Source organism: Oreochromis niloticus, linkage group LG7, assembly GCF_001858045.2.
Source record: "Oreochromis niloticus isolate F11D_XX linkage group LG7, O_niloticus_UMD_NMBU, whole genome shotgun sequence".
Lineage (NCBI taxonomy): Eukaryota > Metazoa > Chordata > Actinopteri > Cichliformes > Cichlidae > Oreochromis > Oreochromis niloticus.
In genome coordinates this window covers 43,104,238-43,123,173 of record NC_031972.2, presented here as the reverse complement: position 1 = coordinate 43,123,173, position 18,936 = coordinate 43,104,238, and the positions used below count along the sequence as shown (strand labels likewise).

Genomic DNA, 18,936 nt, shown 5'->3' with positions numbered 1-18,936 from the left:
ATTTTAGCTGCAAATTAGCCATCGACGTAACAATTTGCCAATTAGTTGTGTGAAGTGACCTATAGTATTTAAAGAAGAGCAGTCTGAGCGAAGCTTTTGTGGTTAGTATTAAGATTTGCTAGATTGAATCTCTTGTGATGCATGTGACAGCCCGAGGAGCTCACTCTGCTCCTTATTCAGCTGCGCCGCCATCAGGCCAAGATGGCTTCCGCACGCCAGCAAACGTTAGCCCAGCTCCAGCGGCTCAATGGTCCCAAAGATCCTTTCCAACACAACCACCTCTTCAGTGCTACCACCACTAGCACCAGTCCCCTTCTCAGCGCCGGCCCCTCTCCCGTGTCCCATGTTGGACACATGGGCCTCTCAGCATCACTTGGCCCTTGCAACACCCAGGTGGGGGCTAATGCGGCACGCCTGCCTGTCTGCCCCTCATTTTACCAGGGACTTGTAGAGGTTGCCACTAAAAATTGTGCAGGGCTGCATTAGTCTTAAATCATAAATACCATTTCAGTTTTATAGCTTATTTTATACACATAACTCTTTAATTTGTTCCTAATGTAATGCATTATTAGCATTTTCTGGTTCAATATTTATGCACATTATTTATACCACTGTGGAAGGTAGGGTTAGTCAGTTTGTCTGTGGGAGGAAGCTGAGGTATCCAGAGAGAACCTGCACAGGTACAAAAAGGTTCTGGGTTTGAAATTCAAATCCAGAACTGCTTTTTTGTGTGTGCTAGGAATCAGACCACAGTGTTGCCCTGTAGAAAACAATCCTAATTAAGATAAGTGGTTACAGTACTGGTTTACAGAAAAAAAATATTGCATTGGTGGTGATTTCTTTGGTCAGTGTAAAAAAACCTTTGACAAGATTTTGTGAAAATAACCTTTTGATTTTGCATTCAAATTTCTGTAAGTAATCTTAGTCACCAGTTCATCCTGACATTTTCTCTTGAGACACCACACCACAAGGTCAGGTGGTAATTTTCAGAAAATCTATTTTTAAAGTGCCTATGGGTTTCTATTATATAACTTCAAGTGAAACGTCAAGTGAAGTTCTCTATAGTGAAAGCAGCTGCATTTCTCCAATCCTAAGTAATTTTTGTAACCCTCCTCGTCCTGCCGATCATGCATCACCAATTCTGGATGCTCAGTGATTGTGCTTTTCACACTAGAAACCCAAAAACATTAATACACAGGTTATACAGTATCGGATCAGCTTATAGTCTCAAACACGCCATCATCCCAAGGGTATTATACTGCCTAAAAATACTTTAATTGAACCGAGGCTTTCAGTGTTCACCGATACTGATATCTCCTATTTCCATTCACATCTAAACAGTCTTTATACTGTATTGAAAAGTTACCAACTGTAAAAACATATAAAATCTGAAATGGTGATCAAGAAAACTCAGATGATGAATGAAGCCCAACCAAAAGACTCAATAAGATCCTAGTATCCTTATATTAGTGGCAACTTCTACTTTAAAGTTCCTTTGCTTAGCATCGAGAACCATCCGCCTCTTGTCCATGTGCTGTTCTTGGCTGGTCAGTTTCCATGTCGTGCTTCTACTGATACTGTTCATGGCATGTTGTGTTGCTCTCTTTTCGACGTCCACAAAGCCATCCCATGCTTTAGCAAACTGGCAACCTGTGGATGTGTTGTTCAGCTTGGTCCTCTGATGCGTGAGTCTTATTTTCGGCTGTATAGAAGTTTGCTTCTTCTACTTCTTGCTTCTATTTTACTTTTGAGTGACACATACGGGCTGAATTCAAAGCTGAATTCAACAATATCTCAAGATCTTCTACTTCTTCTAAGAGATCTGGTTTCTGCTGGTCCTGTGATGATTGCAACTTCTCTGATCATGAAATAAATGAACACGTTTTTACTGTGTGTCTCAGTGTATTGTGGTGCATGTCCGCGTAGACATATAACAGCAAGTCACACATCATATTTGATACCAAAATCTCCCGGGATACAAAATTAATTGTTTCTGATGCTTCTATAGATTGATGTTTCAGTGGATTGTTTAGTTCCTGTTGGCACAAATCAGTAATCCAAGCTTGCATATTTGTCATCTTCTAGGCTGATGACACCTATATGCAGCTGAAGAAGGACTTGGAGTATCTGGACCTAAAGGTGAGAAAGATGATGATGGACAAAGTTGATCAGCTGATTCCCGTTAGCTATTTTAATAAATCTTTTCCTTTAAGTGTTTTTTTTCCCTTCAGCTGCGCCTTTTCTGATTTGAAATGTCTCTAGTGTAATCTAACACACGTGGTGATTCTTACTGACAGCCACTTCCTTCACTCTGGCCCTTGTTGATCTGTTGAGCGGAGACAGCTACAAATGTTGTAGCTACAAAAGGAGATGTTCAAGCATCTGTGTGGGACCAAACATCCCTAAATCCTTGCAGTGATCTTCTAACTCTTTGAGTGGTTTTAGAAGCATCTCACAAAAGCAGCCGCCATTTTGTGATTGCGGCTCTGTGTCTTTGTTATTTTTGACTCCCAGATCAGAGCTCTAGAGCCCCTGATCCTCGCAGTTCACAGTTTACTACTGCACTGCACTGCTGGGCCTCTCAGGCCTCTAATGAACGTAAGCTCTGTGTATGCGCGCATGTATGTATGTATGTCCAGTATGTGCACTATATTAAAAGATGGAGAGCTGTCTGTAGTATGGCTGTGTTTGTGGGTGTGATTCCTGCTTGTGCATGTTTGCTTAGTGTTCAGAAGGACACAAGCTCAATAGTCTGTGTGTATGGGGTGTGTGTATGTTTAGACGTTTAGAGAGTGCGTGTTCTAGAAAGACCATCCCATTGCCTACAGCACTGCATCTACAGCTTGAACTGAATATGATGTCTTCTGTCCATGTTCACACAACCCCCTCCCACCATGTGGCGATGTTGATGGCGCTGTTAAATAATGGGCATGGGATGGCTCGGCAGTGCATGTGTTGTGGCTGTGGCTGTGGCCCGGTGGTTGAAAAGCCAGCTGCTTCTACCATCGTCTCTGAAACGCTGCACCTCCTTGACAATGATGCAAGGCTCTACTGTGTCTTGTTTATTTATTTGTTTGTTTTATTTTTTTAAAAAAGGGAAGACACTCCTAAAATAAAATGAACAAAATAGAAAAACTTCTAACCATAAATAAAAAAGAGCTGTCATCAGTGACCTTTAGTGTTAAACATGGTGCACATGTGCTATATTTTGATACTTTTAAAGCTAGCGAGCGTAACGCCAGTAAACTTCACAGTGGGCACCTGAAATTCGCTCTATGGTGCATTCCTCAAACATCTGTTTTTTCACAAAAAAAAAACAGCAAGTGGAAACAGATAAGTCATTTTGTGCAGAGCTTCAAAGTCTCCATAGCCATTGTGTTGTTCATGGCAAGAGCTGATTTTGTGTGGCAGAACTCTCATACTGTTATGTACACAAGGCTTAGGGAATGTGTCATAGATAGCCTGTCGCAGCCCATAATAGTTTGTATCCGGTCTCCGTGTTTTGCATTTCCCTTACTTCAGCACAGATGTACCATGGAGTTGTACACTTTTTTGTTTTTTTTACCACAACACTAATATCTTAAAATATTAATTTTGGAATTTCCAGGTAGCTGGAAATCAGGCACTGAAGGAGTCAGGAAAACCTGTCAAGGTTGCAGAAAGTGATGTGGATGTAAGTACGAGCTTGTTGGCTGCACTAGAAAAAAAACATGAACAAAACTACACTTTAGTCTCTGTGATGAGGTTGTGTTTGGTAATATTCAGTTGTTACTTTGATGTCTCGAGAACCTTTTGACCGATCGGTGAAAAGCGTGTTGGTTATGAAAATGTTTGTTTCAAAGAACTTGTTGACATTTCAGGATACTGTGATACTGTGTGTTTTTTTTTTCGTTGTTTGTTTCTATTACAAACTGCATTTACCTGAATGAACAAAGATATACATATATTCAAGGACTTTTCTATTTGATGCATATTCAGAATATTCATAAACAGGCTTAATGTTTTTATGCAATAGATGAAACGGTCAAACACTCATTCGCTGTCTGCCTTTCAGCCAAGGGAACACTTAATTCTAGTTTCTTCTGACTGTTGTGGTTCAGTTGGGAGAAAAGCGAGGGCAATTTAGGCAAAACAAAATATGGATCCTGTGAAAAAAGTGTGGGTGGACACTTAGATTTAAGGAGAAAAAATCTTGCGGAGAATGTTAATAGTCTTTCAGGCTGATAATTCCCTGCAGCTTTTCAAACTGTCTTTGTTTTCTCTTATGAAAGTATTTCTCACAATTTGCTTCACACACACTGTTTATTTAAAATTTATGAGCATGTTGTCTGCAATGAATATTTGAGGAGCTCCAACAACAACATCGCCATGGAGACAACTTGTAGATTAATAATTTATTCAGTGGAATATAAAAACCAGTGTAGAGTGTAAAAGAAAAAACAATATATACGCAGTACGAAGTACTTTGTTCACATTAAGATTTTAACTTTGAACTTCATTACATGCATGGTGTGTTGCTGTGTTAAAGCAGGATGATGAAGTGATCCCACCTTTGCTTTCAGTTCAATCAGAGATTAATTAACAAGGCTCTGAGACTCTGACACTGTAATTAAACATGTCAGGTGGGTTGCACCCACTTTGTTTAATTGCTTCACTCACAGTAATTTTAAGTACACCAAAACGAGACAGCAGAGTTGTAGGGCTGCAAATCTCAAGTGTGCTAAACCCGTATGCATTAAAATGGACGTACGTATACACAAGTATGTGTGCCCTCATGTTACTATAATGCTCACACACGCTTACGCTCAGAGACGTTTTTATTCACTGCACCTACACAAGCAAGAGGAAGTTGTAAATTAAGCAAATGGGCCACTTAATTACCAGAGGTCAAGACGCACATACACGCACACACTTTGGTGAGCACTTGAGGCATTTTATCTGTGAGTGTACAAAGCACCCCCCTTCCATTCCTTTCCCTGCCCACTCGACTCTTTGTCTCCATCTGCAGGTGAAGTTGAGTCGGTTATGTGAACAGGACAACATACTAAAGGATCTGGAGGCGAGGATCAGCTCCCTGAAGGACGACAAGGTACACAGTAATAGTTACAAAGACTTTAAGCCACCCATGCCAGGACATTCTACCCGCTGTAGTCAGTCAGATGAGTCAGCCTGATTCTGGCTTATCAGTCTGAATGGAAAGTGTTACAAAATTCTAGGAAATATTACATAAAGTGCCCCATACTGCAATTAGTTGAAATATATTTGAGTTTAATAGCTTAAAGCAGCTGTCAAAGTATGTGGCAGCACACATCAGAGTCAAAACAAGTTTCCTGCTAAATGTAACCCTTACTGTCATAATTAGGAAAGTCGACTGAAGTAGTGACAGACGCTTTATTTACCTCAGCTTTTACTGTTACAACCCCACATGAAAGTACACATTCCTCATGAGATTCTGAATACAACAAAGTGTTATTTGCAAAATAATGTGGGTACCATAAGGCCTGCAGTTAAAGTCTGACCATATACAGCTCAGGATCTACTTTAATGAAAGTCAGTCGGTATCTCATGGCAGCGCAGCTCTGTGGAAACATGCTGCCCCCTGGAGGTATTTTAAAATAGTTATCTGCTGAATAGTAAGTGTCCATTTATAGAACAGCATTCTACAAACAAGCCAGGGGTCGGTTGCTCTCTGTTCATCTCATGCTGATCTCAACCTTGTCTCTTCAGGACAAGCTGGAGAGTGTATTAGATTTGTCCCATCAGCAGATGGAGAAGTACCAGGAACAACCAGCTCATGCCCACAAAATCGCCTACCAGCAGAGGCTGCTGCAGGAAGATCTGGTGACCATCAGGGCGCAAATATCCCGCGTTTCCACGGTATCTATGACTGAGTGTTATTGTATAAACACTAATTTCACAGTCCACACATATTTCTAGGAATGCAATTGTTTGAATGCTTGCAGCTGCTTGTTATTATGTGCCATATGTTTGACAGTGTGCCTCTAATACACTTTGTGTGTGTATACAAACTGTATGTATACAACTTAACAGGAAAAAGCTCATGGCCTTTATATCCTACATGATACTGTGTAGATTAATTATTTATTTATCATGTTATAATGTGCTCCATTATTGACTTATGGGTTTTTGGTTTTTTGTTTGTATTGTTTTTTTATGCGGGGGGGCTGAAATGGGCATGTGGGGATGGATGACTGCAGATCAAACCTCCCTACAGGCACAAATAAGAGAACCTGAACCTGTTTACCTTGGGACTATGGATTAAGTCTTTCTGCATGTGTGTGTTTGTTTAATGCAGGAGATGGCACATGCCTGGGAGGAGTACAGCAGGCTTGAGAATTCAGTAGAGCAGTTGAGGCTAGCACTGCAGGCACAAATGAACCACAGCTCCACCTCTCAGGTAAAACGTGTTACTGCATGTTAGAGCAGAGCCAAGCTAGTTCTGGATTTTCAGTTAAAACAGGCATTTACTCATAGCCTGGATTTTATATGGCACTTCTTGGTTTTTGAAGACTATTTTTATTTTATTTTTTTGTATTTTGTCATCACTACATTACTCGAGTGCAGACTCTCACCCTCAGAGTAAAATGGAAACATTGCATCAGCAATTATAGAATTGCAGCGATTTTTACATAGTGTGTGTGTCTCTGTGTAAAAATAGTTTAATAATATGCTCAAACATAAGTGAACAACTGAAGAGCAAGCCGTTTCATCGTCAGGTGTGGCCTGTTTAATAGTCTTTCTTTTTAGTATTAATCAATAGGTCAGTTGTGGTCTAGAGAATTGTTGATGCAAGTAGAAGAGGGCATCATTTGCCTGAAAAAACAAGAGACCTGTCAGAGAGAGAGCAGAAATCACCAGCTGATAAATTCTTAGAAGGGAATGCACAGACAAACACAACACCACCAAAAGACCTGCAAAATCAAAAAGAGCTAAAGTGGAAGACAGTAGAACATTTTCCTTGGTAATAAAAAAAATAAAGCCTTTACCAGATGTAGCCAAGTAAAAAAAGCCCTTGAGTAGATGCGTATATGTACATATGTCATATGTATGAGCAAGAAACATTCAAGAACAGAAATATGCCCTTTTATTTTTCTTTGAAACGCTGGGGCACCGGTTCAACATTGACTGGTTTTACACATTTAGACAGCTAAAACTACAAGTAGTAGCTCATCTCAATCGTTTATTTTCCAGTCCAGTGCAAATTAGAAGGAAATCATCCCAACATGACCTAACTACAGTTACGGGCCCGATTTTGTAAATGAAGATGAGGCCAAAATGAAACCACATCAAATATCAGGTGAACCGAGTCAGATTCCTTCTGCTGATTTTGTCTTTATGTTGTTATACAGCAAGAGAAAGCTGAGATGAAGCGCGAGCTGTGGAGGATTGAAGATGTGATGGCCGGACTGAGTGCCAGCAAAGCCAACTACAAGATTACCATCGACTCTGTACAGAACCCAGGTAGAGAGCCCAAAACCAGAGCACCCAGTGCAGGGACTAGTAATGATAACCAGTTAGGAAGAGAGTCATTAAAATCCAATAAAGGCCTTGATCTCAACACACCCTGTAGGTGTATAGCTATAAATGGTCACATGGTCTGATATTTAGTATTTTCTATTCTGTGCATATTGTGCTGTAATTACTATTACAGTGACTCTGACTATGTCACTGACTTTCACTCCCTGTTCTTCTACTTTCCAGTCAAACTTGGATTGAAACTGTATTTCTCTTACTCCTTCTCTCAGTGTAAATGAATAAGAAATTCTTCCTGTGCCTGGGTGTAAACCTCAGTGTAAAACGTCTTACATTTAAAATCTAAATTCTGATTTCTCTGCATTCACACATCCCACCAGAGAGGAAATTAGTGCCTTCAGTGTCAGAACCAGCAGTGCCTTCTCCCAGTGCAGAGATCCAGCCTCCTCCTCGCAGCTCCATCCCAAACATCCACTCTTATACTTTGCCTCACAGCACCGTGCCAAAGTGGGTGAGTGCCACAGCTCTGCTGGTAAAAACATCAGAGTCAGCTGAAAGTTAACTTTCACAAAGTTGCTGGATTTAGTCTATTTTACAAATGAAATGTTATCACCAAAATAACAGTGCTTTCTTGTCCACGTTGCTGCACAGGCAGAGGACAGTGCCCCACCCAGGCCACCACTGCCTCGCCAGTACGACTATGAGGATATACCTCCTGTGGTTCCGCCCCTCCCCAAAGAGGCCTCAGTTATCCGCCACACATCGGTGCGTGGGCTGAAGCGCCAGTCAGATGAGAGGAAGAGGGACAGAGAAAGTGGGCAATATGTTGTCAATGGAGACTATAAGGTACGCCGCCATTTACTCCCAGTTGTTGTGTTGATTCTCTGTGTGTATTTTCTCTACAGGTTAGGTCGGTTAAATATCTCATTTTATATTGTTCGCTGCAGCCAAAGAAATCTATCCAGTCCAACTTCCTGTGTAATCTTCTGGTTTCAGACTGACTTGCGTTCATACCTGAGTGAACCAGAGCTGCCAGGAGTAAACCACCACAACATTGGGTCTGACACTGACTATCAGTATTTCTCAAGTAAAGGTATCTGAAAAGTAATGTGTAAATGATATATGGTATCTGACTGGAAAAGGTTTCCTGTTGACCTATACAATTTTAATGCAGCCAGTGATTTCCCATCAGCATTGTGTGGTCTAGTTACATTATATTTTAAATACCATAAGAAATCCTGGCTACATACACATTAAAAAATACAGAATAGAGGCGTGTTATAGAATAGAATAGAATAGAATAGAATAGAATAGAATAGAATAGAATGCCTTCATTGTCACTATACAGTTGTACAATGAGATGCAGAGCATCTCCTACTCAGTGCAAACATGCTGCAGAAACATGCACAGTTCTGCAGCGCTATATACATATGGACAGTGATGGGATGGAGATGTAAAAGATGGAGGTGTAACCATAAAAAGATTAAAAGAAGAAGTGTGTAGTGGGAAATACTTATTTTAATAAAATAACTAAGATGAAGTCTCTTTAGACTTGAGTATTCATCAGTTAAAATTTGAAAAATGCTCTTATTAAATGGTACATGGACTGGTACTTACACAGGGCTTGTCTACTCTGACTACACAAAGCTGCTTATCTCGCTAATAAGCCTTCCTTTAGTTATAGAATTGTCATCATTTGGAGGCTGATGTTTGACAGTGGATGATCATCTGGAATTTAATTAACATTCTTAAAATCTAAAATGTAACATTTTTTTAAATAAAGAATCTGATTTTGTAAACAGTTTTTAAGTTTGGCAATTACATGAAGGTATCTTTTAATGTTGATTCTTTTTATAACACCTGACCCCTCAGACAGCAGGACATTCAGCACAACATTTGTATTCATTTATTCAAGTCCATATTCCTAGTACATATTCCATAAGAGATTTCAATTTTTACATTAAATTAATTTACTGCTCTTGTTATTGTCTTGGTCTGTCAGGCTCCTCATCTCGACAGAACCAGTCCAACTCCATCTCATCCTACGTCACCCTAAGGAGAGGACCTGGGAGCTCTGCAGCAAAGGTGAGTAAAGACAATAAGCTGGACAAACTCAGGGTATGTCTGTTTTTAAAAGCCTGGTTTCATTGTGAGTCCTGTTTTAATCTTATGTTCAATTACGTGTTTGTTTTTAATACGACATGTTTGCAAACTGACACCACTGAAAAATCTCCCACTACAACTTTCTCCCAGTTTTGTCACTCGGTTTGTGGACCATCTGTGTCAGCAGTAGAAACAGATTTTTTTGCATCTGTATCCAGGCAAATTGTTTTTTCTTTTGCATTTACTACTTCTGCTATTTTACTGTTCTGTTTGTTTTTGTATTAATTTTGTTTTCTGCCACTTTTGATCTGTCTTATTGGCTGGGTCCAGATCTTCGAATGTGTCCAGTCTAACTGATATATTTGGCAGTGTGGATGAAAAAAAGCTTTCTTGATTAGGTCCAGTTAGCACCGTGTGAGGACTAATGATTAGCCAGTCAGGGATTTTGGTGGGATAGAAACCACTGTAAAGCTGTAAGAGGGATATTTTAAAGAGCCAGTGCTTGCTTTCTTTCAGCAGCTGTCAGCCATAGCTACAATTTTTACTTTGCTCTACTTCACTCTTACAATCTCAATAAAAAGCAGCATGTTGGCATGGCTATGCATCTAATTGACTTCATAGTAAGGTGGATAGTTGATCTCTAATGATTGGTTAGGGTGGAACTGTATCCTCTCCCGAGGGGAAACTGTTAGAGTGGACATGTGGTCTGAGTGAAGATAGAAACTGGGATTTAAGGATGAGAATTCAGACTTCTTCTGTTATAGCACTAACCAAACATCCCCATGTCATACCAAAGCTTTCCTTGTTCTGTTTTTCCCTGCCTTTACTCACTAGGAAAGACCTAAGAGTGCCTTGGAGTGTCTGTCATCAACTTCCGAAGTCCTGCAGCCCTCGAGCAGCCAGCCCCGAGGCCGAATGACTGCGGAGGAGCAGCTGGAGAGAATGAAGCGCCACCAGAAAGCGTTAGTTCGGGAGCGCAAGAGGAACCTCAGCCAGGGCGAGCGTTCCAGCACGGGCCTGTCTGCCTCCAGCGTCACCGCCCAACGCTCGTCGTCCTCCTCAAGGCTGCCCTCGAGCACCTCCGACCCTCCAGCCTCCGTACGTTACTCCCAACCCCACCGCAGCAGCAGCAGGCACAGGGAGCACCACCTCCACCACCAGAGCTGCTATGCCATGCTCCAACCCCCAGCCACATAATATACTAGTGGAAATGCTAACACACTAGCACTGCCTGCCTTGTGTAACCACTAGCCACTGATGGTAGCCAAAAACACTAACAAGCTAAAGGGCGGGACTGACTACAGCTGGCTAGCAGCTAGCATGGTTAATACTTTAAGAAGAGTTGGAGAGAAAAGGAGCACAGGGGATTGTGGGTGATGCTTGGCTAGTTTCAGACCAGAAAAAAAAGATGCCCTGTCTATTTTATTTTATTATTTAAAGGTTCAGGTGAAAGTGAACTTTATTCCCACTGCTCCCTGGTGGGACCTCACTGACACAGTTCTGAATGTAAATCCATTGAGAAGAGGAGTGAGCTGAAGGCATCAATCTGCCTTCCTGTCTCAGTTTTAGTCACCACAAAGTAGAGAAAAGAATCCATTTATGTACATCTACATACTGTGTACTTGTACACTTTTATTTATTTACTGAGTGATATTTTCAGTATACAGCTGTACAGTTATATTTTGTAGAGATTTGGTATTTAGAGCATATAAAAGAGTGAGGGAAAATGTCAGAAAAAGAAAATATACATTTTCAGGTTGATGAAATGAAGACAGATGCAATGCTAGTGGCACAAAAGAAATCATGATCCCACCTCCCTGCTTTCTTTTCTTCAATCAAAATCCAAGTGCCTTGTTATGTTGACGATCTTTTTTGCCTTTGTCCCAAATGTACCTCCTTAATCAGCATTTTAGCTAATCGTGGTGTTTACAGCATGCGTCCCCACTTCAGAATCATAGAAACGATGCCGCTATCTTTATGTGCAATAGCAGAGTTTAGTCAGGAAGTTGTGGGGACAGTGCTGGTTTTTAACCCTAAAGGAAAACTTTGGCATTTGACACTTAGAGTAAATCTAGCTTACAGCTAGCTGTGCCCCTTGGTCTCAGTGAAGAATACCGTAGATGCTAATGTGCTTGGATGGAAAAAAAAATATTGAAGCTTAAAATGTCAAAGTCTTCCAGTAAGGTTACATGACACACAATAACTGCCGTACTGGTGTTATGATTGCAGACTAACCAAATGTTTAACCACACGGCTGTGAGAGCTGCCTGTAAATCAACTACATTTCCCATAAACCCTTGAAATCAAATTTTCCTATAACAGTAAGCAATACATAGCTTGTCACCTTCTGCTAATCATTTTCACCGATTTCAGTGCACATGATCATGATAATAATGATATCGATAACAATAATGATAATGCCAGAGTATATTTTATTTTTATGTACTTCACCAGCATTAGACATGTTTACACCATTAAAACGTTTATTTATACATCATTTTTAACTACATAATTACTTTTTAGCTTTTGACTGTGTTTCATAATTACACTGACATATTCAATGTTGGAAAAGAAAGCTGGCCTGTATTGTTTTTTTATAGAGCATAATAATACATGACAGGATAAAGCAACTGGGCTGAAATGCAATAAAAAAATATGTATGTGAACAAAAAGTGGACAACTTTGTCACAGGAGATTTGTGGGAAAATGTGACTTTTTTAGTGATCTGAGGCATTAATGTCTTTGAGAGAGAAAAAAAAGAAATGTGTCTTTATCAGATTTACAAAGATGTATTAAAGAGAAAATCATCAATCACTGGTCATTTTTACTCCGTGTATTGTTGACACATTTCCTGCTAACATTTGAAACAAATAACCCCTGTTATTGTTGTTCTAGTTACGTTGCTTCGAATGGCACAGCTGTCCACTCCTTGTTTTCAGTCAGATATTCACCCCGAAAGCTCTTCTGCCATATTGTCTTTATCTTTTCACACCTACATAAAGCCTATCAGATCAAAGTGTGGAGTAGTAACACGAGGATGCTCAGTTGGAGAGTAGAAATATAGTAGAGAACTTAACGAAGTGAACTGCTAATCGCCACCTAATTCTGTGTAATCGAGAAGCAATGCACAACTCTTTCCCCTTTTCTTTTCTATCATGTAGAGATTTGCACTTGACAATAAAGAGTTTCTTGCTTCTGAATCTGTTCTTCGCTGTGTTCTTCCTAATCCGGTGGGGGTTTGAGGAATCTGTGCCTGCATGGTCTTCTCTTTTTATCTCTGTCCTTCTGTGTGCGATTGATTCTCCTGAGCACAACAAGGCATGGGATGCAGTGTTTCTCAGAGCATGTGAAAGCACCAGCAGCTCAGACCCTGCTGCAGGCTACTGGAGTGGGAAGGATGCATGCATGGCTTTGATGCTCCTTGGATGATTACTCTCAAGTACCTCTCACCACACACACACACACACACACACACACACACACACACACACACACACACACAAAGAAGAAAGGGAAGATCCACATACATCATTTGGCTGTCTTGTAGTTGCTTGTGGTTACAATACTAAGAACAGTCTTTTCAAATTCTTGGGTGAACTTGCTGTAATTACTCCTGGTTACACAAGTGATGTGTTTATGTTTGCCTCTCTCTGTCTGAACCACAGCTTACTGCAGTAACATTACACATGCACGCAGGTAGAGTTTCTTTGTGTAGTCAGCCTTATCCTGCACAATATTTTTATTTGTATTTTTTTTGTGGAAGCAGTACTTTTAGCAGTGTTGCTTAAAAACATGTTTCAGTGACCCAGATATTTAACTTATTGTTAATTAATTTATACATTTTTGTAATTTAAAAAATTTTATCTGTCAAATTACTTTTTTACTAATGTCTTCATCTCTGAAAAAAATCATTACAGCCTAAAAGAACTTCTAATATGTACAGCAGCTGATGCTTTAACTTTAATCTTGCAGTTACTGCAGGAAATCTGACCTGGAATCATTATTTATAAACACTGTGTACATCAGATTTGGCTAATGTGTAGTTCTGATAATAATGGTGTTAATATTTAACATGCAAGACTATTCCTTAACTTAACTAAACGATTCAAGATTCTATTAATGATAAGAATAGGGTCCCCCCCCCACAGTGTGGCAAGCTTTTAATTCTGACTCATCCCCCTTGCAGGTGTTTGACTGGCAGGAGGAGCGACCTGTGGCAGAAGGTCAAAGCGATGAAGGGTGGAATCCAGTCAGAGAGAGGGGCAGGATCCAGTCAGATGAGTGGGTGACAGTAACAGCTACACGCATAAGAGAGGTGGATGTGGAACCTCTCGACTATGACCTGGATATCAGCAGAGAGGTACACACACATGTGACTGCAGTTAGAAGCAGCTCAGTGAGAAAGTCGCAGCCTCACTAATACAGAGGTTTCATTTGAAATAAAAATCTATACCTTTCAAACCCCAGACCAATGTGTGTGACTAACTGTTTGTCCAACATGCAGCTGTCCAAACCAGAAAAAGTTCTCATCCCTGAGCGCTACATTGAGTCTGACACCGACGAGCCTCTTAGTCCAGAGGAGCTGGAGGAACGTGCCCGTCGCGCTGAGCGAATCAAGACCCTGCTGGCCAAATCCAGGTAGATGGTGCTTAAAAGTGTGCTGTGTATTATCAACACATAGAAAGTACTGTATAAAGATTTTAAATACATCATATTTTATATCTCACCTCTCATTCAAGGTCAAATAAGGTCAAACTTTCAAAAAATGTCTTTTATCTTAAAAACTATGATTAAAATTCTGCTGCCTTTGTTTGTGTTGGCAACATGTAGGAAATGATACTGGTTTATGGGGACTCTAAATATCACATTAGAGTTTGCATCCAAATATCATATCACATTTGACCTCCAACCTCACTTTTACATTTCATGTCTGCCTTTCTTTTAACTGGACCCCAAAATGCGTAACATCTTTTAAGAAAGTACTGTCAAAAGAAAGAATGAATGAAAGTTAATAAAAAATAATAAGGTTTGTGCTCTCTGAGTGCTTCTTGTTATTAATAATCCCACAATCATTATACTTATTTAAAAGGGAAATTAAGTACTGTAATTGTACCAAATATCTCCTGTGTGCTTTCTGAATAATTTCCATAACTGTTTTCATGGTCGATAGGTCCATAAAGCTTCTTAGTTCAAGTGTGCTGTTCAAATCACTGCTATATAGTCAGTCCCGTTTGTGTCTTTTTATGCAGTGTCCAGAACATACAGCCATCTGCACCGCTGGACTTCACTGAGCTGGATTCAGCTCTGCAGCAGCAGGAGAGGATCATGAATGTGTCCCAGATGCTGGCTTCAGAGGCCTCACGCAAGAGCAAGCTTGTTGCAGGTTAGTTAGACAAACATCCACAGCAAAGTTTTTCTCGACTGCACTCCTGAGGCTTCATTAACACATTTTAAATACCTTAACTTTTACGAGAAACTCAAGTCATGCCTAAAACGAGACCACTGCAAAGTAAAGGCCAAACAGAAAGTCCTTGATGTGCCGAACTATCCAATAAACCTCAGTTATCAAATGTGAATCTGATAACAATTCTCACAGAAAGTACAAAACAAAATCCTTTTTCTTGAGTCTCTCATCTGATTTCGTTTGTGGCTGCCACTGTAGTTGCCTATGGTTACAATCAATTCTTGTTTTACTCATGGTGTACTGGTAGTGGTAGACTTTTAGCAGGAAAAATCTTAGATCGACATCTCAGTCTGGCAACGTGATTTTTTTTCATTGTCCCTGGTGTGTAGGGACTGAAAGACTGGAGAGCTGGTGAGCATATCTGGTCCAGGTACACCTGCCCTGACCTCCAGTTCATGTTGTGTGAATTTATTGTATCTGTTGTTGTATGTCTAAGTATATGTTGTTTTGTCAGGGTAAGGAATGTGCACAGATTGGTGACAAAAGTTCTTGGGGTTTTTAAAAAAAATCTTTTTTCTCTCCATTTAATACTTTTTCCCTAGAACATCTGTGGACAGTCCTGGTTTCTTTATTTCCGGGTGATATTCTATCCAAAAAGCCCCAGGGAGCAGGTTTCACATTGATATATTTGACTTCTATAATAAAATTTGTCTAATAACCAAAATAAAATGACCCATTTTAAGCCTAAAAAAAGCCACCGTAGCCCCGATGAACTCAAAGCTTGGATTTCCCTTTAACACAGTGAGAGCTCAGTGACAGCTGCTGACAAAACATGGCTCATAATTTATAGGTTATTCATAATTTATTGTAAATTTCTTGGCTGAATCTTCCTTTTAACTTTGAAGTGTGCTGGAGTGAAGGGAAGCAAGCAGTTCATTAGAAATTCAATAGAAAATTTTCCAAAAGACCAATTCGTTGATCAGTTGGAGCTCATCTCTAGTCAAAATCCGACTTTGTGAAACCTGCCTGATATTCCCCATCGGGAATCATTTCGAATGAAGTGGAGATGCTGCTTTGGTAAAAACACTGTGGCCTTTCTGATTCCAGTGGTGTTTTGGTACAGGTGGGCTGTTGATATGTAAAAGCAGTTGATTGAACTGTTTGACCTGCATCAAACAGTTTTATCAAATAATGTCTTTTGTTTGGTTTTATGTTCAAAGTAATGCTGATAGGCACCTGATTCAGGGCTCCTCCACGTATGCATAAACTGTTTACAAAGGACATATTTTTTGAGGGGAAAATAATCCTACATCTTGTTTGCTGGAAATATGTTTGTATTCTGCACAGAACAATCTGCTGGTGTAGATTAAATGTCTTGTACATTTAATCTACACCTGTGTAGACCTTAGGGTGGTCCTGTGGCCTATTGCACTGGGACATTGGAGACTTTGAGTCGTGAGGGTTGCTGGGTGGGTCCTCTGTGGATTGAGCATATTCAGGTGCCTCCCACTGACACTCAGATTGGGATTTAGGAAGTGTTGATGTTGGGTCAGCGGCTTTGGTTGTTTTTTGTCATCTTTGAAATAATCCTGAACAGTTTTGTGGATTTATCACTGTGAAAATCTGTCAGTGTTTTTTTATATATATATATATATATATATATGTATATATATATATATATATATATATGTATATGTGTGTGTTGTGGTAATAAAATATGAGTGCAGTAAAATCTACTGATGAAACAACTTTTTTTTTTCTTTCCTTCAGCAAGAGCTACTGCAGACCACTGATCCACAGGAACGACCGGTGCAACAGAACGGAGTCTTTGTGAAAGGAGCTTGAACTGGAAGGATCTAATCATTGGAAACGGACTGATTTACATATAACAAATTTTTTTAATGATTGAGGACTAAACACATTTTTTCAAGAGTTTTTCATTCATATTTCTGAAGTGGTATCAGGTTTTCTTGCTTCTGCAATTACACTGCACATTTAAGTAATTATTTTTTAACACAAGTGACTTGCTTTTTTAAAATCTACATTTACTTACCTGTACTGTTGAAAAGTGACATGAAATGAAGTTTTAGCTGGATTTCATTTTTAAATTGCAGCGAGATCATTTTGACCATTATTTATTGCAGCTTTTAGCTTCACGGGCTTCGTATACTTTCCCAGCACTGTCACTCGATGATCCAGAACCCGTCAGTCATCACAAAAGCATTAAAAAATAATACAGTTTAACACATTAAAAAAAGTTATTACAAAAATAAATATTAAGATTGAACATGTTTACTTGTCTTTTTTTCATTAAAAAAAAATATTATTTTCTGGATATATATTCATCAACTTAAGTTGAATAAAGCATATTAGAGCATACATATAAACATAATCTAATTTATTTTCCAACAATATTAAGTCTTCGTGGCAGATGGCCGCCCCTCGCTGAGCCTGGTTCTGCTGGAGGTTTCTTCCTGTTAAACAGGAGTTTTTCCTTCCCACTGTCGCCAAATGCTTGCTCACAGGGTGTGGTTTTCTCTGTATTACTGTAGCGTCTTTACCTTACAAACGTAAGGCTTTGGCGTGTAGTTATGATTTTACACTATATAAATAAAATTGAATTGCTTGGTGAATAGTAGACCAGGACTCTAAGACCAGACATGCCAACCTGAGCACTGCCTGGATTGACTAAAAGAAAGCTTACGACTCACTACCCCACACATGGATCCAAGCTGGAATAATAAGCTGGCCACATGAGGAGATGGATGCCACTGATGCCAAAATATGAAAACTCCTGAGGCTCTAAGAGCAACGGAAAGAGGGAATATGTGGTGAGTGTCAGAGTCACAATACAAGATGAAACGGAGCATCTACGAATATATCAGAAAGATGAGCTCCTCGAATAGTGCTTCAGCTGAAGACAGACGGTGATAAGAAACACGAGGAGGAACTCATGTGGAAGCCAAGGCCTGCATGGAATGTACCATCGACAGACAGAGGAAGTGGGTGACACCAAGAAATCCTACTGGTGGCTAATAATTTTTATATATGTAAATAAACTTAGCACAAAAGTAAGGGGGGTTGCGCCCATGAAAAATTTACCAAATCTTCTCAGCCAAACCATTTATTCTGCTATTGACTCTTTCAGTATTTATTAGATTGGATGACTAAAGCCTGAAGCAACAAGACACATTGGTTTGTGGTTGACTGAATATGCAAAATGACTCTACTGGTAATTTTTTAATCTGAAATGTATTTATTTTTGTCCTGAAGTAGTCTTCCCTCTGTGGATCCTTAAATCCTGGTACCTCATACATCACAGTCACCTAGAATGCAATTTGCAGTTGTGGGACTGGTGGTAATCCAGATGTGCACAGAGCGCAACAGGTTCCCCTTGAACAGATTTGTCAGAAGAACATCCAACAAAACTTGCTCTGAAATACAAGAGCAGACAGCCCCCACTCATCCAGGGCATCAAATATCAGCACAGGTTTATTTGCCAAAATCTGAAATTCTTGTTTGTTTTGTTTGTGTGAGAAAATGACAAAGAAGCTCTGTCAGTTTATCATCTCACCATCATTAAATTCAGCTCCTGAAGAGGAAGCTATAAGGAGTTGGAAATCCCGATTAACCCGCCCCTCTGCCCATGCAAAAGCAAACTTCTGCACAGAGAGTTTTTGCAATGCCTGCAATTAAATATGTCTTCACCATCACATTTGTTTATCTTATGTCATCACTCCCCTTGATGCAGCCTCAATATGCCCATCCTCATGTTCACTGTTTCACCAACTCCATGTGTGATGTACATCTTGGTATACACTTTGTTAGAAATAGAGACCAGCTTTAACCTGATAGTCTTTTCTGTTTGGAGTCTACTTTAGCTGGGACTGGGTGAGAGGCACGGTACATTCTGGACAGATTTCCAGTTATGAGTC

General features: G+C 39.8%; 1 protein-coding gene across 1 annotated transcript in view; it reads left to right on the top strand.

The window, feature by feature from the left end:
- LOC100696302 (pleckstrin homology domain-containing family A member 7) overlaps positions 1–17,288 on the top strand; it is a 130,612-nt gene extending 113,324 nt beyond the window's left edge. The window contains 16 exon segments of the mRNA XM_013264183.3: positions 2,086–2,139; positions 3,608–3,673; positions 5,009–5,089; positions 5,728–5,877; positions 6,317–6,418; positions 7,371–7,482; positions 7,875–8,005; positions 8,146–8,340; positions 8,491–8,587; positions 9,497–9,579; positions 10,432–10,695; positions 13,784–13,957; positions 14,102–14,235; positions 14,847–14,980; positions 15,391–15,412; positions 16,772–17,288. Of these exon segments, the coding sequence (XP_013119637.2) occupies positions 2,086–2,139; positions 3,608–3,673; positions 5,009–5,089; positions 5,728–5,877; positions 6,317–6,418; positions 7,371–7,482; positions 7,875–8,005; positions 8,146–8,340; positions 8,491–8,587; positions 9,497–9,579; positions 10,432–10,695; positions 13,784–13,957; positions 14,102–14,235; positions 14,847–14,980; positions 15,391–15,412; positions 16,772–16,835 (1,863 nt within the window). The 3' untranslated portion in view covers positions 16,836–17,288.
- Positions 17,289–18,936: the final 1,648 nt, after the last annotated feature.